The sequence below is a fragment of the Rosa chinensis genome, chromosome 3, assembly GCF_002994745.2.
Source record: "Rosa chinensis cultivar Old Blush chromosome 3, RchiOBHm-V2, whole genome shotgun sequence".
Lineage (NCBI taxonomy): Eukaryota > Viridiplantae > Streptophyta > Magnoliopsida > Rosales > Rosaceae > Rosa > Rosa chinensis.
Window position 1 is genome coordinate 2,422,567 of NC_037090.1, and position 25,535 is coordinate 2,448,101.

General features: G+C 37.0%; 2 protein-coding genes, 1 non-coding gene and 1 pseudogene across 6 annotated transcripts; 3 read left to right on the forward strand and 1 right to left on the reverse strand.

Moving 5' to 3' along the window:
* Positions 1-2: 2 nt before the first annotated feature.
* On the forward strand, positions 3-24,653 carry LOC112195218 (probable aldo-keto reductase 1). Of its 4 annotated transcripts, none has more exons than XM_024335592.2 (7): positions 3-156; positions 1,167-1,334; positions 1,493-1,699; positions 1,849-2,021; positions 2,256-2,352; positions 2,506-2,659; positions 24,279-24,653. In XM_024335592.2, the coding sequence occupies exons 1-7, from the start codon at positions 97-99 to the stop codon at positions 24,461-24,463; spliced, it is 1,044 nt and encodes a 347-aa protein (XP_024191360.1). In that variant the 5' UTR covers positions 3-96; the 3' UTR covers positions 24,464-24,653. The 4 variants fall into 4 exon arrangements, with proteins under 4 accessions (XP_024191360.1, XP_024191358.1, XP_024191359.1 ...); XM_024335590.2 differs by lacking the exon at positions 24,279-24,653 and adding an exon at positions 3,172-3,526 and having other exon boundaries at positions 4-156; XM_024335591.2 differs by lacking the exons at positions 3-156; positions 24,279-24,653 and adding exons at positions 464-604; positions 3,172-3,526.
* Positions 4,215-4,285, forward strand: TRNAG-GCC. The gene has a single exon. It is a non-coding gene; the product is annotated as a tRNA-Gly (tRNA).
* Positions 10,000-11,966, reverse strand: LOC121052180 (probable aldo-keto reductase 1). The gene is made up of 5 exons (XM_040516401.1): positions 11,907-11,966; positions 11,638-11,805; positions 11,278-11,481; positions 10,984-11,156; positions 10,000-10,045 (listed from the first exon to the last, which is right to left on the reverse strand). Exons 1-5 carry the CDS (start codon positions 11,964-11,966, stop codon positions 10,000-10,002), a joined length of 651 nt encoding a protein of 216 aa, XP_040372335.1.
* On the forward strand, positions 12,378-14,897 carry LOC112195219 (annotated as a pseudogene).
* Positions 24,654-25,535: the final 882 nt, after the last annotated feature.

Below are 25,535 nucleotides of genomic sequence, written 5' to 3' on the forward strand. Positions count from 1 at the left end.
CCTAATTTTTTTTTTTGGGTTATTTGATATATATTCTAGTTTTATTCAGTTCACCAACCTTGAAACAGGGAGAACAAGAGTCCAAAATCCGAAAGGATGGATGAAGCTAGCCAAATCCAAGTTCCAAGGGTTAAACTGGGCAATCAGGGACTTGAGGTAACTTTCACTACAACATTTTGATCACCCCATTACTAAAATCCAGGTTCTGTTTGTGTTCATATCAAATTTCTTCAGAACCCCCTCTTACATAATCCAAGAAAGTTGAATCCTTTGGTGGAAAGGTTTAAAATTTACAGGGTATATGTTCTGTGATGAGAGTGGTATTGAATATAGCTTCAGACTTTACAGGGTTATTGTACTTTAATATGTGTTGACTTTTTGATGTCTGTGACAAAGTAAGTGATGTCAGTGTTGTTTGGGAAACATGAATCATTAACATAGAGAAGACTTTGTAGCTATTTTCAATATAATGAGCCTATTCTCAAGGGTTTGAGTTCAAATACCTATTAGCATTGAAAGAAAATTTAGAGAAAGGAAGAGGAATATGGCTGGGGAAAAGGGAATACCGATTCCAAGAGTTAAACTTGGAGATCAGGGATTTGAGGTATAAGTGTATAACCCATTTAGATTGCTGTAGTTTTTTAAATCTGAATCTGTTGTTGTTCAGGTGAATTCTTCACTGCATATGCTTTGTTTCTGCTATAGAAATCAACTTGCTCGAAGTTTAGTAATCTTTAAGAGAACGAAAGGAAAAAAAAAAAAAAAAATTCATAATGCATTTGCATTTTGGGAAGGAAGGATCTCTAATGAAAGAAATATGAGAATCCTTATTCTTTATTTATGATAAAATGTAAAAAGTTGATTGCAAATTTATTGCTTTTCTGCTGAGTGAATCTTTTCTTACATATAATCAACAAGAAGAGGACTGATGATTGAAGTGAGATGTATCATTTCATCCATCAGTGCACAGAAGTGGAATAAGAATGATATTAAATGATCTAACTGAGTTTTAATTCAATTAAGTTGGAGAGTTTTGAGGTTAACTTTTTTGGAGGAGATTGCTAATGATGTTTATTTTCTATTGTTGTAACTGTGCTCATTCGTTTTAATAGACTTCCAATTTTTTTCCTGAATAATATCAAGATTCCTAAATTCCTTGTCTTCAGGTCTCAAAATTGGGGTTTGGATGCATGGGCCTGTCTGGAGTCTACAACTCTCCTCTTGCTGATGAGGATGGAATCCCAATAATAAAAGAGGCTTTCAATAAAGGAATCACTTTCTTTGACACAGCTGATGTATATGGACCTCATTTGAATGAAATTCTTGTCGGAAAGGTATACAACTCTAAATCGACACGTTCAATTACACCAACTCCAGTGGATAGAATTTCTTTATTGCTTAATCCTTCAATATATTGAAGACCTATTATCATGATATCTATTGTTAATATTTTGATTTCTGTAATTCTGACTGCAACACTTTATTTTTCTAGGCGCTGAAGCAGTTGCCAAGAGAAAAAATTCAATTAGCCACAAAGTTTGGTATTGTTGGAAGAGCGGATCCTCCTGGTGTTACAGCCAAGGGTACTCCGGAGTATGTCCGCTTATGCTGTGAGGCTAGCTTGAAGCGTCTTGATGTGGACTACATTGATCTGTATTATCAACATCGGGTGGACACTTCGGTGCCGATAGAGGATACTGTATGTGTTTCTCACCTATAGTCAACTGGAAAGTGGAATATATTAGAACCATTAAATGTGCATATTGTTATCAGTTTGTCACTTGTAGATGGAATTGGGAATTCGGTGAAAGAAATTGATTAGATGCTTTTGTTTTTCCTGGAGTTTAGATGGGTGAGCTGAAGAAACTGGTGGAAGAAGGAAAAATAAAATATATCGGGTTATCTGAAGCCAGTCCGGACACCATAAGGAGGGCTCATGCAGTTCATCCCATCACGGCTCTACAAATGGAGTGGTCCCTCTGGACTCGTGATATTGAGGAAGAAATTGTTCCACTTTGCAGGTATTTATGTTCAAAACCCATTCTGGGTTTCATAAAACTGATTTCGTTATTCCATTTCTAAAAGGAAAAGGAAGGGGGAAGGCCTTCAGAGATTGTTATCACCCTTATATGCCCTGTTGCTTTTAAAAGTTGTTTCGGGGTTACTGAAATGTTTAATGTTTTAATACTGTTGGGAGTAATAACTCTAATATGTGCCGGTTGTTTCATTTATTGATGTAATGTTATGACATACAGGGAGCTTGGCATTGGAATAGTTCCATATAGTCCTCTTGGTCGTGGGTTTTTCGGTGGGAAAGCAGTTGTGGAAAGTGTGCCTTCAAATAGTTTCGTGGTAGATATTCTTCGTCATTTATTCTGTCCACTCCGTTGTCAGAGGATATGCAGTAAATTTTATTTTTGGTAGATTGAATTATTCTTCATTTGTGCATTAAGAAAATCTATTTTGGTCATTGTTTGAATCATTTCCTCTTTTCTGCTTTGTAAGTCGACACATCCTCGGTTCATAGGAGAAAACTTGGAGAAGAACAAGAACATTTACAATCGCATGGAAAGCCTTGCTAAGATACACCAATGCTTTCCTGCTCAACTAGCACTAGCATGGGTTCTCCACCAAGGAGATGATGTTGTACCTATCCCCGGTGAGTCTTCTACGTATTTCTACGTATTTTATAACATAAAATGTTAGAAGTTTCTGTGCTGCATCTACAACTCATATACTGATTGTTTGTAGGGAAATGAGTGTGTGCATTTCTTTGTGATGGCTGGTTCTAATATGGAATATCAACACTATAAACTACAATTAGGTTTTCATTACGTCTTATTCACTGAATATAGTCTTGTACATTAAGAACTGCAAGAGTCATCACATAATTGTGGCAATACGATCATAAAATCTCCACACATGCATAATGATGAGAGAACTGAATATTGAATAATGAGGCAAGAAAAGCAACCTCCTCTGACTGTAGACAATTACTGTGTCATTCCAATTATAGTTTCTTCTTGATTAAGATATAATCAGAGACCAGAATTCTCTGATGCTCCTCAGTGACTTTGTTGCTATGGTTTATTTGCACGTGTATTGCATCACTTTACTACATTGATGAAACAGACGTTCTTAATTCATTCTGAAATTCCATTGCTACTGCAGGGACAACAAAGATCAAGAACCTGGATGCAAACATTGGCTCCTTGAAGGTGAAACTTGGTAAAGAGGACTTGAAAGAAGTTTCTGGTGCCGTACCACTCGACCAAGTCGCTGGTGACAGAACTTATGGAAGCCTGATGCCTTTGCAATGGAAATTCGCCGACACTCCGCCAAAAGAATCCAAGGTCTGAGGACTTTGACATTACATTGTATTCTATTTTCTGCAATTTGGCCAAATGAAGTGAAACTTGCAATTTCTTAAATACTCTGACCCGCACAATGTAAGAGGGCTCTACATATGATGTGTATTTTCTGTTTTGGCACAAACTAGAAATTATCACATTGCCTTTGAATCTCTTTTACAATGTCAGCATATACCAAACCAGCAATATGAATACCAACATAAACAGTGGGGAGGCCTTGTACCGGTCTAGGGAGCCATCGATGCTGCTCGGTGAACATACATCTCATCTGATTCAGTTCCTATTTCAATCCAATTCAGTTCCTGTGAAAAGCTATGCTCGTTAAACACCAATTTAACCCTAACTTGCAATCGAAGTCTTGTCTATGTGTTTATATATGGCTAATTGCTTGCTACTGGACATCACCCAATAGAATTCTTCACAATTTCTGAGCAGACTCCAGTGTTAAAACCACTGAACTTCTGGCAAAGTTCCCTCATCCAATTTGGATGGAGGAGCCAGATGTAGTAGCAATCTATATTGACTTGGTTTTGTCTTGTGCAACCTGGGGTTATCAGAATGTATTACCACATCTGCAATACACACACCAAGATTTTTTAGATCCAAGCATTGTTGTATGGAGTTCAATTTAAAGAGGATCCGGCATTCCGGCCTTCCAATTCAACAGGCAGTTCTTCTCTTCCGAGAATGGTGAATGTACAGAATCCGTTGAACTATAGCCACAAAGGATATTTTTCATATTTTCGTAGTTTGATTTAACTGAGGTTTAAATTCCATTAACTTTCATATACTTGCAAGTGTAGTGCTCTCAAGAAATTTTGTTCAAGTCAATTAAGCATCAAAGCACCAGTGGTCTAGTGGTAGAATAGTACCCTGCCACGGTACAGACCCGGGTTCGATTCCCGGCTGGTGCATTATTATTTTTTTTGCTTTAATTTGTCCATTCTGTGAGGTTTTGGCAAAGTGCGTGCTCATCACTGCTTGTATCTTTGCTTTACTGTGCTGTACATTTTCCTTCCATAATTGACGGAAATGAATCAATCATAGAAATGATAGTTAATCAAAATTTTAAATGGAAGACAAAGCAGCTGAGATGTATGTTCACTGAGCAGCATCGATGGCTCCCTAGACCGGTACAAGGCCTCCCCACTGTTTATGTTGGTATTCTTCAGCGAGGCTAATTAATAAACTCAAGCAGCTCTTGAATTCAAACTAACTCAGAGTAGTCAAACTGTCGAAGAGTCCAAGTGACAGTCTGGAGTGAGAATCTAGCTGATTGGATTTAGACCTTAAAGCACCGAGTTCCAAGAAAATTTCTTTCAATTTAAATTTATGATTGTTTAAGGAAAATATGATTTGCAGGGAGAATTGTGGTAGTATTATTGATAATAGGAGCCATATATATAGAGATTTACAGAGTACACAAAAGGTAATAGAATCCGAACATAAGTAGGAAACCTAAAACTTTCTCCTATTACAACTCTAGGGCTAAACTCTAGTTTGAAGAGGCACACGATGTCGACTTCCTTCAACACTCTCCCTTGTGCCGCTCAAACTTGGTGATGATATGTTGATCGTTGCCTCACTAAAAACCTTGTCAGGTAACAAAAACCATGTGGGACAAAAATAACCAAAGGAATCGACACTTTATTAATAGCTAATGATTACATCAAAGTTTCTTAACCAACGTCTAATCCAAAATAAAAATCAAACTTAGACAACTCGTAGTCACTCAATCCGTTTGGTAACTCCAATCAAATATGACCAAGGAAGTAAAGAGAGATGTCGGTGGAGCGAGGCTCTCTTAAGTACCACTAATCTCAATCACTTTTCTAGACATCATACTTCATTGGATGCGCCACTTGAGAAAGAGTTAATGCAAAGTTGTCATTTATTGATTAAGGCATAATTGCCATTACATAATTCTTGGAAAAATAAAAGACTATTTGAAATAAAAATCTGCGACATTTTGTCTTCATCGCCAGATTTAAAGTCTTTTTGAACTCAATGTCTTGATCACCATGATGCGGCTACCTTCTTAGGTACATTGCAAATTCAGGTCCATTGGTCAGACGTTCCATATCAGAAATAGACACCATGAAGAGGATTCTCCCTTGATTGAGGCGCATTGGCTCAATGTACATAGTCCCTAGGACCAGAGGCATTGGAAAACTATGACCATTGTTGAAATATCTGGAAAAGTTTCAGAACAATGAATGAATAATATGACTGAAACTTCTTATCTTCATTGAATATCTTCCAGTTACATATATAGTAGTCCACACGAACCACTTTGACTCAAACTAAGGAGATAAAACAGCAACAAACTTATCCACTACAACTGAACAATTTAAACTTCTAGGACTCTTAAAGACTTGGTCAGTAGCAGGAAATCCCAAATGAATAGGACTTGCAACCACGACTTATTCAAACCAGAAAAACAACTTATTCAAAGCAGAAAAATAACAACCAAGTTCCAACATTCCCTCCCTTAAACTGAATGTCCTACAAACATCAGTTTACAGCAGAGGAAACTCCAACAACCCAGATTTTCATCATCCCAACCAGCCTCCTTTCTTGAACAAACTCCGAGCAGACTTCGAAGCTTCTCAAACACAGCTGTCTTGAGAGGTTTTGTCATTATATCTGCAATCTGATCCTCACTCTTGCAATAGATAACATTAATAACACCATCCTTGCAGAGATCACGTAGGAAATGATACCTCACATCTATGTGTTTGCTCCTCCCATGCAAAACTGGATTTTTTGAAAGTTTGATGGCAGAAACATTATCACAATAGATATCAGTTGGACCTTGCTGATTGTTACCTAACACCCCAAGTAATTTTCTCAGCCATATGGCTTGGCACGCACCAGAAGTTGCTGCTACAAATTCTGCTTCTGTTGTAGACAAGGTCACAATTGGTTGTTTCTTACTACCCCATGAGACAACTCCTGACCCCAACAAGAAAACATTCCCAGAAGTGCTCTTCCTATCATCAACGTCACCAGCATAATCGCTGTCAGTGAATCCATATAAACCAACAGACATTCCTGCCTCAGTCTCTCTTTTGTACCACATACCAAAATCAATGGTACCCTTCAAGTACCGAAAAATCCTTTTAGCAGCAAAAAGATGCAGTTCAGTTGGACTTTCCATGTACCTGCTTATGAGACTCACTGCATACATAATGTCCGGTCTGGTCGTCGTTAAGTACATCAAACTCCCGACAATTTGTTTAAACAGAGTAGCATCAATCTTCTTTCCTTCTGAATCCTTCTTGAGCTTTATAGTTGGATCTGTTGGGGTAGTAACTGAGTTGCAGTCTTTCATCTGAAACCTCTCCAACACTTCTTGAGCATACTTTCTTTGTGTAACAAAGATTCCACCAGATGATTGCTTGACTTCAATCCCGAGAAAAAAATGCATCAACCCAAGATCCGTCATGTCAAACTCAGACATCATGGATTTTTTAAAGACAGCAAACATGGCCTCATCATTACCTGTAAAGATCAAATCATCCACATACAAACACACAAGAAGCACCTTACCTCCATCTCCAATTTTTGTGAATAAAGTGTGCTCATATGGACATTTGTTAAAGCCCTCTCTAGAGAAATAGGACTCTATACGACTGTACCAAGCTCTGGGTGCTTGTTTCAGTCCATAGAGTGTCTTCTTCAATTTATAAACTTTCTCTTCATTCCCTTCCTGTACATAACCCAAGGGCTGCTCCACATATACATCCTCCTCCAAGTCACCATGTAAAAATGCTGATTTTACATCCAATTGAAACACAGACCATGCATTATGAGCTGCCAATGAAAGTACTAACCGAATAGTGTCATGCCTCACAACAGGAGCATAGACTTCATTAAAATCAACTCCAAACTCCTGCTTATAGCCTTTTGCTACCAACCGTGCTTTATATTTCTCCACTTCACCTTTCTCATTCAGTTTGGTCTTGTAGACCCACTTGACACCAATCACCTTTTTTCCCTTTGGAAGATCTGTCATCTCCCAAGTCTTGTTTTTCTCTATGGCTTCAATCTCCTCATTCATGGCCTTCTGCCACTTTAATTCTTTGATTGCATCATGAAAAGCAATAGGATCACGGTCTGAAAATAAGGCAAAATGAGTAAGTGGATCAGTGTGATTAATTCCACTAACCTCATAATCTTGCATCCATGCTGGCCTTCTTCTTGAACGTTGGAGTCTAGATTCATGTGACAAATCATCTTCCACTTCTCCTTGTGAATCTAACGTGGGAGTAGGTGGTGAACTTGTGACAATAGAGCTTGAAAGAGGCCGACTTACTTCTCCTTCTTCACTTTCAACATCACTTACTGGAACGTACTCTCCGGTGCTATTAACAGTCCACTTCCATGTCTTGCTTTCATCAAACACCACATCTCGACTGATGATTATTCTTTTTGTGATTGGGTTGTACAACCTGTAAGCTTTTGAGTGCTCACTAACGCCAAGAAATATACATTTCTCTGCCTTATCATCAAGCTTCTTCCTCTTCTCATCAGGGACATGAGCAAAAGCTATGCAGCCAAAAATTTTGAAATAATCCACGGTTGGTTTGTTTCCCTTCCAGGCTTCTTCAGGTGTCATGTTCTTTACTGCTAAAGTTGGGCTTCTATTCAATATGTGGATGCTCCAGCTAACAGCTTCTGGCCAAAAACATTTGGGAATAGCTTTTGTAGACAACATACTCCGAACCATGTTCAAAATTGTACGATTCTTCCTTTCGCTTACACCATTCTGCTGTGGTGTGTAAGTTGCAGTCAATTGTCTTCGAATGCCATTCATCTCACAAAAGTTAGAAAATTCTTGTGAGTTGAATTCCCCTCCACGGTCTGTTCGCAACACCTTAATTGCTCTGCCAACTTCATTCTCAATCAAGGCTTTGAAGATTTTAAAGGCTGCAAAAGCTTTTGACTTTGCCTGCAAGAAATATACCCAGGTCTTCCGACTATAGTCATCAATGAAGGTTATAAAATACCTCTTATTGCCATTCGAAGTTGGACTTATGGGTCCACAGATGTCTGAGTGAATCAACTCCAGTGGCTGCTGAGCTCTCCATGCTTTTCCCTTTGGGAAATGATCACGTTGCTGTTTGCCAATCACACAATCTTCACAAACTTGTGATGGAGGAGCAATTTGTGGAAGCCCCGTCACCATTCTCCTTTGTTGCAAAGTCTTCAACCCATTAAAGTTAAGATGCCCACATCGAAGATGCCACAACCAAGTTGTGTCTTTCACTTTTGCAGAGAAACAAGTTTGAAGATTCGGACCATCATCTACAATGATAATTGGGAACATTCGGTTCGCTGTCATGTGAACTCGAGCAATAACACCTCTCTCTGAATCTTTGATAAGGCAGGTCCCACTTTTGATGGTGATCTCATACCCCTTCTCTTGGAGTTGACCCAGGCTAATCAAGTTACTTTTCAAATCTGGAACATAAAACACACTGGGGATTCTTTCAATAACATCATTTTTCATGCGAACATTGACACTTCCTTTCCCCATAACAGACACAGTAGAGTTGTCTCCAAACTTCACAGTATCTCTAAATGACTCATCCAACTCAGAGAATAAAAACTTATTGCCACACATATGATTACTGCATCCTGAATCTAAATACCACAGATTATTAGACTCTTCTTCCTTGTTATGACATGCCATCAATAAGGTTGTTTCTTCTTCTTCTATCTCAGCATAATTTGCTCTTTCTCCCTGACCTCTAAAGAAATTAGGACACTCTGACCTATAATGGCCATACCTGTGACAATTGAAGCATTCAATATTGGATTTGTCAAACCTTGATCCTTGACCACGCCCTTTGCCTCTGGAATAGGAATTGAATCTGCCTCTGCCTCTTCCTTGACCACGTCCTACACCCTCAAAAGCAATTGGAGTGTTGGAAGAGACCTTCAAAGCTTGCTCCTCTGTTGTAGCCCCTTGATTAATTCTCTGCTCATGAACCAACAACGAACTTTGCAGCTCATCAATCGAAACTTCATCAATGTCATGTGATTCCTCAATCGAACATACAACATAGTCAAATTTTGTATGCATCGATCGAAGAATTTTTTCAATAATGGTGACATCTCCCAGCTTGTCACCATGAATTCGCATCTTGTTTGCAATAGCCATGACTCTTGAGAAGTAATCATTGACTGACTCTCCCATCTTCATTTGAAGAGTCTCAAAATCTCTGCGAAGGGCTTGAAGCTGTGCACGCTTTACTTTGGCTGATCCTTGATACTTCTTCCTCATCGAATCCCAAATTTGCTTGGATGTGTCCTTTTGGAGAATAGTCTCCAAAATTGTGCGGTCAATTGCTTGAAACAAGTAATTTTTCGCCTTGAGATCCTTCAACTGCTGCTCTTCCTGCACCCTTTTCTGTGCAGCTGTCAACACTTCTCCAGCAGCGGCTGGTTCAGCAATCCCGGTTTCAATGATGCTCCAATACTCCTTGGACCTCAGAAAGTTCTCCATGAGCATGCTCCAATGGTCATAGTGTCCATCAAAGTGTGGAATTGCTGGTTGCACATAGTTGTTGTTGTCGGATGCCATGTTCACTTGCTACTGCAAGAAAGCTGCTGCTTCTTTCTACCTCAGGCCCAGTGGGGGCTCTGATACCACAATGTTGAAATATCTGGAAAAGTTTCAGAACAATGAATGAATAATATGACTGAAACTTCTTATCTTCATTGAATATCTTCCAGTTCCATATATAGTAGTCCACACGAACCACTTTGACTCAAACTAAGGAGATAAAACAGCAACAAACTTATCCACTACAACTGAACAATTTAAACTTCTAGGACTCTTAAAGACTTGGTCAGTAGCAGGAAATCCCAAATGAATAGGACTTGCAACCACGACTTATTCAAACCAGAAAAACAACTTATTCAAAGCAGAAAAATAACAACCAAGTTCCAACAACCATGGCCAACGTTGACTTTATGGTTTCCAACCCTTCGTCCCTCAAAGTCACGGCTCCTACGTGGCGTGATTGTTGCATTTGGTGATTACCTTCATGAACATTTCGATCATATGGATCATGACGTCTATGGCGACTTTCTCTAGCCATGGGACGATGCTCTGGATAGCTATCTCGAAGCCTATCAATTTCTCTTCTCACAAGCTCGTTGCCTTGCCTTTCAGCAATTTCCATAGATTCAATAAGCTGTTGAAGGCTTGTGATCCGTCTTACATTTATATGAGTCTGAAATAAATCACAGGACCTCATAGCATAGACATGGAAGGTATTGAGGGTTTTCTCAATCAATTGGTCTTTTGTGATCGTCTTGCCACAAAAGCAGATCATTCATGTGATACGGAGAGCTTCCGAATAAAATTGTATGACTGTATCAAAGTCAGAGAAGCAAAGATCATTCCATTATGCTTCTAAATTCTGAAGGATGGAGTCGCGAACGTTGCCATAATATTCACGAAGCGCTTGCCATATATTGTATTTTTCTAACACCTATAAGAAGAAGAGTATATATTTTTTGTTTTAATTTCTTTCGGCAATTGAACCTTTTCTAAGTTTTTAAATAGAAATAATCTTGAAATGAATCAATTATATACCTGCAAAGTGGAATAATCTCTTCTTCAATAACACGAGTCCAAAGTGACCACTCCATTTGTACAGCTGTAATGGGATGAACTGCATGTGCTCTCCTTATTGTGTAAGGACTGGCTTCAGATAACCCAATATACTTGATCTTTCCATCATCAACAAGTTTCTTCAGCTCTCCCATCTTAAATCCAAGAAAAAAGAGGAAGTATCTAATCATATTTCAATCTGAGGTTGTTGATACGTTTACTGTATTGATATTATGCATGCGTTAATGAAAATCACATGCATGATTTCAAACTTACAGTTTCCTCTATCGGCACTGTTTGGTCAATGCGGTAATAATAGTACAGATCAATGTAGTCGACACCAAGACGCTTCAGGCTAGCCTCGCAACATGACAGGACATACTCCGGAGTTCCGTTTATCACCAAACGAGAAGGTCCTAAGCTTACAACACCAAACTTCGTGGCTAATTGAACCTTTTCTCTCGGCAACTGCTTCGAGGCCTAAAACAACAGACAACAAATGACTTTGATAATAACATAATTTAGCAACAAAAGTTCACATTGCATCTGATCATCTCTCAAAAACATTTGGACTAATGCTTTAAGAAAAGTTCACCCGTAGAGGTGTGACCAAATATATATAAATATCTGACATACCTTGCCAACAAGAATTTCATTGGCATGATCAGTTCCATACATATCAGATGTGTCAAAAAAAGTGATTCCTTTACTGAAGGGATGCTTTATAATGGAGATTCCATCCTCTTCAGCACGAGGATACTTGACAAAAGTCAAACCCGTGCATCCAAACCCCAATTTTGAAACCTGAATTTAATATAATTGGAAATTAGAAATAAAGTGGAAAAAAAAAACTGAAAGAAACTTTTAGCAGGAATTGATGAAAATGCTGGAGAATTATATCTTACCACAAACCCTTGAGTTCCAAGTTTAACCTTTGGGATCTGTATTTCCTTCTGTTCAGCCATTTGTTCTCTTCATGCAAATAATTACTATTGATGTGCAAAACTATGAATGGGATTTACTCTAAAACTGTGAAGAGTAAAGTTCAAGATGCAGAAATCTCTTTAATTTTCTGTGTACGTTTAGGATTAAAGTTGGCCATATGCTTCTGTTGTTATATATGTGCTCATACACTGACAAGTGACATCATTGCGTTATTATATATTAGTTGAATTCTTGGGTGAAAAGATTTACAGTTTATTAGAGTACGTACTGATTGTTGTGCTGGATTTTGATTTGGCTAGCTTCTTGACACTTAATTCATATGTTGACTTCTTGCTGTTTGTGACAGAGTCAGTGATGTCAGCATTGTTTGAATCTCTTGTGCCATATAACCACTGTTGTGGGAAACATTAATCATAACACAGAATAGATGCTGTTGCTATTTCTTGATTCTCTAAAGCCAGTTTGAATTCAAATTCCTATTAGCAATCCAAAAGAAAAAAAATTAGAAAACAGAAGAAGAATATGGCTGAGGAGAAGGGAATACAGATTCCAAAAGTTAAACTTGGAACTCAGGGATTTGAGGTATAATCCATGGTTGTAATGCTCATTCGTTTTAGTAAAATTTTCATTTTTTTTTCTGGATTGATTTCAAGAATCCTATTTTCCTTGCTCTTCAGGTCTCAAAATTGGGGTTTGGATGCATGGGTCTCACTGGTGTCTACAACTCTCCTGTTTCTGATGAGGATGGGAATCTCAATAATAATAGATGCCTTCAATAAAGGAATCACTTTCTTTGACACAGCTGATGCATATGGACCTCATACAAATGAAGTTCTTATTGGGAAGGTTCGTAATCAGTTGGTGAATTTCCCTACTTAATTACACCAAATCCAGTAGTTGGAATATCTTTATTGCTTCAACTATAAAGTACTAGGATATTTGCTGTTATATTTTGATTTCTGTAATTCTAAGCTCTGCACTTTTTTTTATTATTCTAGGCATTGAAGCAATTGCCAAGAGAAAAAATTCAATTAGCCACAAAGTTTGGTATTGCTGGAATTATGCATCCTCCTAGTATTAAAATCACAGGTACTCCGGAATATGTCCGGTCTTGCTGTGAGGCTAGCTTGAAGCGTCTTGATGTGGACTACATTGATCTGTATTATCAACATCGGGTGGACACTACGGTGCCTATAGAGGAAACTGTATGTGCTTCTTATCTTCAATCAACTATAAATTTTAATATGTTAGAAGCAGTAGAGATCGATCTGCATATCGTATAGTACCACTTGTATAAAAAATAGGGATTTTGGTGAAGAACTCTTGGTTACACAATTTTGTTTTTCGTGGACTTTAGATGGGTGAGCTGAAGAAACTTGTGGAAGAAGGAAAGATAAAGTACATTGGCTTATCTGAAGCCAGTCCGGACACAATAAGAAGGGCACATGCAGTTCATCCCATAACCGCTCTACAAATGGAGTGGTCACTCTGGACTCGTGATATTGAGGAAGAGATTAATCCACTTTGCAGGTATGTAGTGTCAGAGACCCCAATCTGGTTTTGCAAAAGTGACTTCCTTATTCCAATTCCTTAAGGGAAAATAATGGGGAAGGTTTTGAGATGGTTTAGCACTTAGAATTTGATTTTTGGGTTACTGAATGCTTGTGCAAATAATCTGTAATATGTGTTGGTTGTTTCATGGAGTGATGTAATGTTATCTTATGCAGGGAGCTTGGCATTGGAATAGTTCCATATAGTCCTCTTGGTGGTGGGTTTTTCGGTGGCAAAGCAGTTGCTGAAAGTGTGCCTTCAAATAGTTTTGTGGTAGATATTCTTTGTTATTTGTTCTGTTCAATCTGTTGTGAAAGGACATACAGGAATTAGGTTGATTGCACTCTCATTTCTGCTTTGAAAAATTTATAGTGCTGGTTTGTTGAATCATTTTTTTTTTCTCTGTTTTAGTCATCGCGTCCTCGGTTTGTAGGAGAGAACTTGCAGAAAAACAAGACTATTTACAATCGACTGGAAAACCTTGCTGAAAAGCACCAATGCCTTACCGCTCAACTAGCATTAGCATGGGTTCTCCACCAAGGAGATGATGTTGTACCTATCCCAGGTGAGTCATCATTTCATATATGTTCTCAACAATGTAATATAAGAGAATGAATTAATCTTCAATGCTACATCTGCAACTCATAATACTGATTGTTTGCTTATGGACATATGGATATTTTCAACAATGAAAATAGTCTTACAAATTATGAATTCTATAGCTAAAGAGTTGTTCATTCTCTCTCTTTTTCATCTGTTATGTGCTTATAAATCAAGTTCATATATAGCTGAATATCAAGTTAAACTAGTTATTGAAAAGTGAGCAAAAAACGCAAGTCTCTGACTGTAAATTACCTGTCATCCCTCTTATATCATCTTCTTAATTTAGTTATAATGAGAGACGGGACTCAATGATGCTGCTCAAGTTTTCAGTGACTTGGTTTCTATGGTTTATTTGCACATATATGCATTACGTCGCTTAACTTCATTGACGAAACACACACCTCTAGTTCATATTGAAATTCCATTTCCACTGCAGGGACAACAAAGATAAGGAACCTGGATGCAAATATTGGCTCCTTGAAGGTGAAACTTGGGGAGGAAGACGTGAAAGAAGTTTCTGGTGCTGTACCACTAGACCAAGTCGCCGGTGGTAGAACTTGTGGAAACCTGATGCATTTGCAATGGCAATTCGCCAACACTCCTCCAAAAGAATCCAAGATCTGAGCTTTAGACGTCTTAACACAATATGAGAGGGCTCTAAATATGATGTGTAATTTTGCTCTTTCAATGTATTCACATTTTCCGCTCAAAAAGAAATCTAGATACGAATTTCTGGTGTACTATATTAGACTTGAAGTCTCAAATTAGTGTACGAATAAATCATTCAACTGTTTAACCAAGATGGATGTGCCGGCCCAGGGCTGAGGATGCTCCTGCGGATGGTAAGCGAGCCAAGCATGGCTTGGCTTTGGCGCCGGTAACCCTGCAACCGGAAAATCTTGGGTTCTAGTTTTCTGATGCAGGTTTGGTAGGTGGGAAGCTGTCTCAAGGCCCTAAGGTCTACAAGAAGAAGGGCAGGCCTCGGGGTTCGCGAAACAAAGTCAAAGTGGCATCGGTGTCAGCCACCGTGGATGACTCTGGGTCTATGGAGTCGGGGCCCTTTGATGGTGGTTCTGTTGGCATGCCTGAGAAGCCTAATGGGCTGGCTAAGCCTGTTTCCCAGTCCGGGTAGGAGACGAGCCCTTCCATCTTCGGGCGAGTGACGTGTCTTGCTTGATGGCGGCGATGTACACCAAGTAGGGTCTTAGGCGTCAAAGCGGTTAAGGAAGTGTCTCGTGCTCGATGATGTAGGATCTCGCAGTTTTGTTTTGTTTCTTTATTTGCTTTGGCTAGTAGTTTTCTTTTGAATTTTAGTTTTTTTGGATTTCCTTTTGGTTTCAGAACTCTTATGAGCTCGCATTGTAATATGGGGGGTGTTTGTACCCCTCATGCTTGACCGAGTGAGGTCGTCATGATTTCGATCAATGGATTAGTCTTCCGTTGCCCTAAAAAAAAAAAGATTATATGTTGAAGAAACTCTCTCGGTTTTTTTTTCCTCAATTTTTTTTTTTATATACCTGTTCAGTGAGAAAGTGAGACTTGAGTATCGAAACAAATAAGTGAAATAAGCCATATTGAGGACTTGTGTTAATGTTTTACCCATATTAATTAATATGGGCTTTTAGAAGACGTCACCCAAATTACAAATCCTATCATGCAAGCGAACTATATTCCTATTTCTAGAGATGGCAAAAATCCCCATCGGGTAGGGTACTCATAGGGTATTCGACCCTAATGGGGAGAAATTCGGGGAAAATAGGGTAACGGGGATGGGGATCCCCAGTATTCTAATTTTAAAATCGGGTACGGGGCGGGGATGGTATTTTAATCCACATCCCCATACCCACCCAATAAGAATTATACGAAATACATATATATATATATATATTTGTTTATTTATTATATATATTTTTTTGATATTATTTATAAATAAATATTTATGTAAACTTCATCTTTTTATCAATATTTAAATTCTGTTATTAAATATGTTCAAAACAAAGAAGATTATTTTAATAAAAGATCTTTATCAACATGTTAATTTTCCTTGATTGAAATAAGAAATTTATTTTATTTTGATATTCAAGTTTAACTTCATATTTTACAATCCATAATTGTTTGTATAAATTTTTATATAATAAATTGGTAATATTGTTAATGGGGATTGGGGAGGGTATGGAGACCTAATCCCCAATGGGGACGGAGACGGGGAATCCCCAGTATCTCATTACGGGGATTGGGGAGGGTATGGAGATGAAGAATGAAGTCGGGTATGGGGATGGTAATTTAATCCCCTTACCCTACCCTCCCCATTGCCATCCCTACCTATTTCAATCCAATTCAGTTCCAGTGAAGCTAGGTATCAACCCTAACTTGCGATCCAAGTCAAATAAATTTAAAGTTTTCTTTCCCTTTCGATTGAGAAGTCTGTGTATAAGAACCCTAAATAAACTATCGCAAATTTCTACCCCATGAGAGGTGATACTACTATTAAAGCAGTCAATACTGCTACCTCTGAGTCTCTTGGAGAGTCCGGATTGATGATCTCCCCGAACTTTTATTGGTTGAGAACTTGAGATCCTTTGTCGATTTCCTTGCAAGTTTGTTTATTGGGTCTCCAAATCTTGGTGTAATCTCATCACCCATCTTTCTTTTGATCGCCATCGCGTTCTATGTCTCTGAAACAAAAGTGATGATGAGCAAAGTTACCCCCCCCCCCCCCCCCCCAACCAACATTTTTCAAAACTAGGTACCATATATACTCCTATCTTGTTCCCTATACTAATTTGGTGCATATATTTAACAAGCTTTGGTGAATATTGTCGTAATCGTTTTGCATATATAGTTTAACAAGCTTTTGTGAATATTAGCCTGTTATTTTTGGATGCTTAAGGTTACATAACTGAAAAATAAGATCATATTAGGACACCTTGTGACTCTTCTAAGTTAACTACAAGATGAATCATTCTTAGTTTCAAGAAGAATTTTGGCCTTTCAATCCCCGATAATATTAGCAGTCAATCAATAACAAGTGGACGACTGGAGTTTGGATATTTTAGTTTGTCAGATTTGTTTAAGCCACAAAGCAAATTGAACATCGAGGCACCAGTGGCCTAGTGGTAGAAAAGTATTCCATTCCCGGCTGGTGCAGTACTTTTTTCCATTTGTTAACTCCATTTTTTCCAGTCCGACCAAACATTTATGATATTCCACCACCAACCGATCTTGTTAAGTGGGAGAACATGAAAAGATTTTGACAGAGGAAGAGAAAAGAAGTGGAAAATTTGGAAGCAGAATGGGTGAAGCTAGCAAAATCCACGTTTCAAGGGTTAAATTGGGTAATCAAGGACTTGAGGTAACTTTTTACGTCTTTTTGAACACGCATTAGCAAAATCCAGGTTCCATTTGTCTTTATATCACATTTCTTTAAAACCCTCTCTTACATAATCTAAGAAATTAAGTTGAATTCTTTGGTTGAAAATAAATTGAAACTTCTATGGCGTAGTATTAGTTTTATAATCAGAGTGTGATTTCATTGAGCTTCTTGATGTGGACACATACACATACAGTAGTACTTTAATTCATTAAACTTGAAGTTTAAGTTCCGTTGGTTTGAAGATTATAACTTCTGGAGACTTTGAAGGGATTTTGGATGCGTAGATTCTTTATATGGTTGGAAACTTCGAACTTGTAAGACTACGTTTGGTTCTCGGAAAGTAAGCATTTTATTTCCCGTTTTTGGAATGCAAAAGGAAAAGAAATTATTTCCTGAAGGAAGGGAAAATAAGAGAGAAAGTGGTTCATTCCAAACCTCAAATGAATCACTTTCCCCCTTTCTTTGCTTGCATTTATTACTCACAACATATTATTTTATTACATTATTCACAAATGTTTTAATAACTTTTCTGATAACTTTCCTTTCGTTACCAAACACAAAGTTGTTGGGATCGGAAATTTCATTTCCCTTCCCATGGGAAAGACTAATGAATTATTTTCCTTTCCATAAACCAAACGATGCCTATGTGTGCTCATACTTATTCATAAATTTCTTCGACTTTTTCTTCAGGTCTCAAAATTGGGGTTTTGATGCATTGGGCTGACAAGGGTCTACAACTCTCCTGTTGCTGATGAAGTTGGAATCTCAATAATAAAAGATGCATTTAGGCAAGGAATCACTTTCTTCGACACATCTGATGTATATGGACCTCATTCAAATGAAGTTCTTATTGGGAAGTTACATATGTAGCTCCAGCAGCTAGGTGGTGAATTAATCAACATACTTAATAATCCCAACATACTTAAATCAGATATAAACCAAAAAATATAAGCTTCTATTGAGAAAAATCCATAGATATTTTTCTTTTAATGTACACCCATTCTACATAAGCAAACCTTCCATGTAGAGTATATGTCTATAATAAATAGTTTTTCTTATTCTTTGATATATCTAATATGCCCTTCTGATTATGAAGAGTTAAATTAAGTATCTTGCTTAATCTTTTTTTTATAGAAAAAGATAAATAACCATTCAATCAACTAGAAATCATACATCGGGGGGGGGGGGGGGTGGGACATAAACCAAAACCCCAAGAAACCGCGGTTTCAGATACCATCAGGCCAATGGGCCCAAATTCTAAACACCATACGCTCCTTTCTAAGGCTACTTTGACCATATGAACCCGAAAGTACCAGTAAAACCTCGTAGTCAACCGCAAAGAAGACAACGTCCTCTTCAACACCGTGTCTAAAAGTACTAGACCACGTGTAAAGGATCGTTCGTCAGCAAATCAACAGCAAAGGTAAACCAGAATTGAACTAAATCATCCTCGTCCTCGGGAATGACACAATTTACATGGCATAACACCTAGACCTGATCCTAGCTCAAAGGAGTAGGAACTCAACCCAAGCTCAAACAAGTAGGGACTTATTAAAACTAAACTAACCAAAAATAAAACCAAAAGACTGCCTCCATGAACCACATCTTGCCGCCGAGTATACAGCCCCCATCCTTCGATAATCCCCACTGCCGGAATTGCATGGCCAATGATCAAACTCCCTCTACCAGATCTAAGCTACGCTGGACCCTGAACCAATCCACCCTCGCCGCCATAATTCCACCCATGCCGGATGGATCCAATTCTCTACCGCTAGGCTCCCACGATCACCGTCACACTTCCCCACGATCCACCACAGCCCAGATCTGACACTCCCCGATCACACTATCAGGGCAAATCACAAAACCATCTTTCCAGCTGTCAAGATCCCCTCCCCCATTGATCAAAAGCCAGCGCAGCCCAAAGAAACCTCTAGCCATGACCGCAGACCAAGCCTTAACTAAATCAGGAGGCCAAACCGAAGAATCGTCGCCACCACCCTAACGAGAGAGACACCACGAACAAACAACCCTCCTACGAGAACTCCACACCACCGGGGAACAACCATAACCCGTCTGGCAGCAACCCCAGCACCACAACTCGGCCAAAGACCAAAGCCAGAGTGAGGGCGTCACCAGGCGAGAACCGTCAAAACCAGGGAAACCAAGTTTTTCCCAAGTGTCGTATCTTACTTAATCTTATCATCCATTTGAATTTGAAATATTAAGCTAAAAAATCAATTCATTTTTACTTTATCATAATCAATTACGTCCTTAAATTCTTCCTTACATTATATTTTGATTACTGACTTGAGTATATATTTCTATATATGCTCATTATAATAGCAGTTCATTTCCAGCACAAATTTCAATTCTTGTTTTCCTTATATGTAGGTATTTTCTTTTCAAATAGATTTTCAATTTTCTTCTCCCTGATGGGGTCAATTATTGTTTCAAAAGATGGAAAGAGATTTTGATTCAATCACTGGGAGAAAATATTTTTCTTACTTGAAAGAAAGGGTGAGGGGCAAGCAGGTATGATATTTATCGCTTGTGTCTATGAAGAACAACTAAAGAAATGTTCTTAAAGAAAAGAAAAGGATTCAAGATGGGGTCAAGAAATGGGAAAATAAGGTGGCGTTCGGTAACGTTTTCAAGTCATCTTTTTCATTTTATAAAATGAAAATGGCTTGAAAATGCGTTCGTTGGTCTGTTTTCAAAAATGAAGAAAATAATTTTTGAAAATAATTTTTTATTTTACTCGTAAAACAGGAAAACGACAAATAGACGTTTTCACATTTTCATTCTCATATTTTAGAAAACACGGAGATATATTTTCCAAAACAAAGAAAAAAAAGAATGTGCTCTCTTATTCCATATTCTCACGTCGCTATCTTCTTCTCAGGTCTCTCTCTCATCTCTAGTCGCAATCTTCTCTCATTTTTGAAAATTGTTTTCGAAATAAGCTACCGGACACATTTTCGGATCTCAAAAATCCAATCTTGTTTTCTCGTTTTTATTTTCAAAATCGGTTTTTGAAAAATCATTTTTAAAAACGTTACCGGACAAGCCCTAAGCTTTTGTTATTGTGTTTTCACTCCTAGGCTCACATTCGGTACCTCTCTATATTCTCGAAAGATTTCTAATTATAAGGTATGTATCTTGTTCTTGGATTACTTTCTTCCTTCTTTTTAGGTATATTGTCATATTAATCTCATGATAGTTTTTTACTCTCAATTACTACATTTCTAATTTACCTACTAAGTAATTAGATGAAAGTGAGGCTTGAATACCACAAACCTTCAAGCTAAAAAAAGATCGTATTTTCTACGATCATAGGTATAATATAGTAGAAAACCTAATAAAGAGGTATTATTCAAAAAAAAAAATTATTGTAATATAGAGGTGTTCGTGTCATACAAAAATAAACCTCTTATATATCAGATACATACTTGAAATCAAATGAACTAGAAAAAATGTTTTGATCATCAGGTACCTAGTTTATTATATAGGTATACGCATATAGGTATAATATAGAAACTTTCAACCTAATAAACATGGTCAACTCGCAATGATAGAGTACCTAAGAAAGAGGTTGATTTTAAAAAGGATTCTAATAAATAGGTTGATATGAAAATTTCTATAAATCAAGTTAGTTAAACATACTTGTCTAATCTTTAGGTTGTCTATTTTTTTTTTTAAATACAATCTATTAGTTGGGTAAAAAACTTTAAACTTCTACTTTTAGGTTAGGTTGCAAGTAAAACAGAAAATTACTTTTAAAATAAAAAGTTTAAATTATCAAAAAGTAAATATCACATTCACTTAAATCTATATAACTTTTGAATTCAGGAAATTATGTTAAAAAATATCCATAATTCTAGCAATCATGATGAATTTAATGAAAATTGCGATAATAAAGAGACCAATAAAAAAGATCTACAATTAATGTATTTAAAGATGACGTTAATTTTGCTAATTGACTTATGTTTGTCAGATTTAAATTATGGCAATTTGTGTAATTTTTTTAAAAATGAAATCTAATATTTTTCCTAATTGGCAATAATTGGGTGTAGATTGAAAAGAAATAATAGGTGGGTTCTTTCCATTAAATTTTCTAAAAATTGGGTGTATAATGAAATGCATGTTAGATTATCATTTCTGTCATTTATGGAAGGAAAATACGCAGCACAGTAAAGCAAAGACATAAGCAGTGATGTCAATTGTAAAGTACTGGCATAGTGACATAATCACTTACCAAAAGAAAAGGCATAGTGACATAGTGTTCTAACTAGAACTGGATACTCTGACATAGTCAATGATGTCACTTGTCAGTGTATAAATACATATATAACCACAGAAACATATGGCCAACTTTAATCCTAAACACAGCAAATATAATTAAAGAGTTTGTGAACCCTCAACTTTACTCCCCACAGTTCGAGTCTAAATCCTATCACGGTTTTACAAATCAATAGTAATTATTTGCAGGGAGAGAACAAATGGCTGAACAGAAGGAAGTACAGATCCCAAAGGTTAAACTTGGAACTCAAGGATTTGAGGTAAGATAGATTAATCCTTCTGCATTTTCCCTAATTCCTGCTAAAGTTTCTACAGTTTCGTTTGCTTAGTTCTAATTTCCAATTGCATTAACTTCAGGTTTCAAAATTGGGGTTTGGATGCATGGGTTTGACTTTTGCCAAGTATCCTGGTGTTGAAGAGGATGGAATCTCCATTATAAAGCATGCCTTCAGTAAAGAAATCACTTTCTTTGACACATCTGATATATATGGAACTGATCATGCCAATGAAATTCTTGTTGGCAAGGTATGTATGATATTTCTATATATTTGATCACACCTCTACTGGTGAACTTTTCTTAAAGCATTTGTCCTAGTGTTTTTGAGAGATTATCAATTGCAATATGACATTTTGTTGCTAAATTATGTTATTATCAAAGTCCAGTTCAGTGGGGGATTTCCGCAAATAGGTTAGTTAGTTTGCGGAGATATCACAGAATGTGGTAATGACTAATGAGATCCAAACTCATTTTCTGTATGTTGTTTTAGGCCTTGAAGCAGTTGCCAAGAGAAAAGGTTCAATTAGCCTCAAAGTTTGGTGTTGTAAGCTTAGGACCTCGTTTGGTGGTAAAGGGAACTCCGGAGTATGTCCGATCATGCTGCGAGGCTAGCTTGAAGCGTCTTGGTGTCGACTACATTGATCTCTACTATTATCACCGCATTGACCAAACGGTGCCAATAGAGGAAACTGTGAGTTTGAAATCATGCTATGTAATTTTCATTTGAACGTATGCATAATACTAATATAGAAAACAATTAAGAGGATCCAAAACAACCCCAGATGGATATATGATACTTCCTCTTTTTCCTTGGATTTAAGATGACTGAGCTGAAGAAACTTGTGGAAGAAGGAAAGATTAAGTACATTGGGTTATCTGAAGCCAGTCCAGACACAATAAGGAGAGCACATGCAGTTCATCCCATCACAGCTATACAAATGGAGTGGTCACTTTGGACTCGTGATATTGAAGAAGAGATTATTCCACTCTGCAGGTATATAATCAATTCGTTTCAAGATGAATTTCTATATATAAACTTTAAAAAGGTTCAATTTGCCAAAAGAAATTAAAATATATAAAAAATATACTACAAATGCTTTTTACAAGTGTTAAAAAATACGATATGTTTCATTTTTCCAAGTACCATTTACTTGTAAGCTATACATTTAAATGAGGAGTACAAGTCATAAAGATCATTACAAGCTATATATTTAAATGAGGAGTACAAGTCATAATGATCAATACAAACAATGTCATGCACATTGCCTCCGATAGCCGCCTCGGAGAAGTTGATGACACTTCATCTTGAGAGCATATATATAATTTTCTTATTATCAGTTGAAATTTCTTTAGTTTCTTCCAATATCTTATACATTTAATTAAATTAGTATTGATAAGGACATATATAAACTAACGCAAAAATGAAAAATAGAGACTGAGGTGTATATATAGGCTGGTATCAGATGAAAATGAACGATAAAACCATCATACATAAATTACATATATAACTCTAGATATGCAATATGAATTTGATAAAAGGATTCCAAGCACGATGTTGGCGTTTTTCCGTTCCCTTGTACTATTATTCATTTATTCCCATCTCTAAACAAATGGCTCATCAATCTAAGTTCTTCTCACATGATGCAGGGAGCGAGGCATTGGAATAGTTCCATATAGTCCTCTTGGTCGTGGTTTTTTTGCAGGCAAAGCAGTTCTCGAAAGTTTGGATCCACATGTTCATGCGGTACATAGAGTCTTCTCCCTCATATTGATCTCTGCTCAAATTCTATGACAAACTTAAAAACAGATGTATAAAGCATGAAAAGCATACGTCAAAACAGAGAGCTCTGTAACTCAGAAACAGAGCATTTCATTATAGCATTGATTTGAATATTTGTAGGCTTGTAATAATCTTGGATTTTGTAATACCAGGCTGCACATCCTCGGCTCACTGGAGAGAACTTGGAGAAGAATAGACACATATACCATGCAATAGAACGCCTTGCTACAAAGCACCATTGCTCTCCTGCTCAACTAGCACTGTCGTGGGTTCTCCACCAAGGCGATGACGTTGTACCAATCCCCGGTGAGTCTAAGAACCTCTTCGTCGTTACGTATACTCTTTTCTTGCATGTCTTCAAGTTAAATGGGGTATACAACACAGATTATAAGTTGACCTTATTTGTTCATTAGTACTTTGAACTAATTTCCCAATACATATACATGCAGGGACAACAAAGATTAAGAACTTGGATACCAACATTGGCTCCTTGAGTCTCAATCTCAAGGAAGACGACCTTAAAGAAATCTCTGATGCTGTTCCACTCGACCAAGTAGCTGGTGATAAGACTTTTGAATTTGCGAGTCATGTGCAATGGAAATTCGCCAACACCCCTCAAAAGACTACGAATTAGTTCATCTCAAACTTAACTTATAGTCGTAGTATATGTGTGTAATTGAGGCAAACAAAACTTCTCTTTAATAAGTTGATGGACCATTGCATATGGGATATGGGATATCCCACGTAAGATTGTACTTGTTTGAATACCCATTTTTCGTTATAAGCGTAGTATTATATGTGTGAAATTTATTCTCTCTCGACCACTCTATGTCTCTATGGTAGATTTTTTTTTGTAATACTACCAGTTTATTATGAATAAAATGTTCTCGTTTCTCCTCAAAAAATTATCAAAAACTCGATAGTGATATTTAAACTATATTAGACTTGATTTAAAATTAACATCGATTCAGATTCTCAACTTATCTTAATGTTCATTTTTTGTCTATATCATTATACCACATTGTTTCTATTTTATACCAAATATAACTATTATAATATACATATACATTTAATATATATATATATAATATATACACACACATATATGTGTAAACACTAAATCACAGTTCCTTCATTTGTCATAAGAAAACTTGAAGATTTCATTACTTGAAGATTTCATTATATGAGATGAAGAATTACAGTAGAACCAAATAATGGTTACAATCAAGAAACCCTAATCTCCTAGCTCTGATTGAGAGGTAGAAAGTGAGGGTAGTTACAGACTTCGAGTAAAACTTAATGAAATCAAGCTTAAGATGTGTGACTTGATGAGTAGGGTCACACAAGTTGGGTCTGCTTGCATGTGCGAGCAACATTGTCCAATGGCTGCTCCTCCTCTTACAGATTCATTTATCTGCTCCATAGAAGTATAACGAGTATAGTTAAACCAAGGACTTTCTTTTTATGTTTTTGTTTTGTTTTTCTTTTTTTTTTTAAGTCTTGTTTTTTTTTTGTCAGTACTTTGAATTATGCATATGATGTTGTGAACTGAAAAATAAAATTAACAATTATGTTACAGGACGGAACCAGAATCTAAAAAATGGGTGGGATGCAGCTTGAAGTTAATTTTGAGTGAACAGTGCTACTGAAATTTAAGCAAAATTTCTTTATTTAGAATTATTTTCTTAATTAATGACTAAGTTGGA

Bases quoted from the DNA above. Each gene is read 5' to 3' on its own strand.
- LOC112195218 (XM_024335590.2), top strand. From the start codon at position 97: ATGGATGAAGCTAGCCAAATCCAAGTTCCAAGGGTTAAACTGGGCAAT. The intron at 157-1,166 runs GTAACTTTCACT...CCTTGTCTTCAG, and splicing joins TGGGCAATCAGGGACTTGAG to GTCTCAAAATTGGGGTTTGG. The intron at 1,335-1,492 runs GTATACAACTCT...TTATTTTTCTAG, and splicing joins ATGAAATTCTTGTCGGAAAG to GCGCTGAAGCAGTTGCCAAG.
- LOC121052180 (XM_040516401.1), bottom strand. From the start codon at position 11,966: ATGGCTGAACAGAAGGAAATACAGATCCCAAAGGTTAAACTTGGAACT. The intron at 11,806-11,906 runs GTAAGATATAAT...TATTAAATTCAG, and splicing joins TTGGAACTCAAGGGTTTGTG to GTTTCAAAATTGGGGTTTGG. The intron at 11,482-11,637 runs GTATGTCAGATA...CTGTTGTTTTAG, and splicing joins ATGAAATTCTTGTTGGCAAG to GCCTCGAAGCAGTTGCCGAG.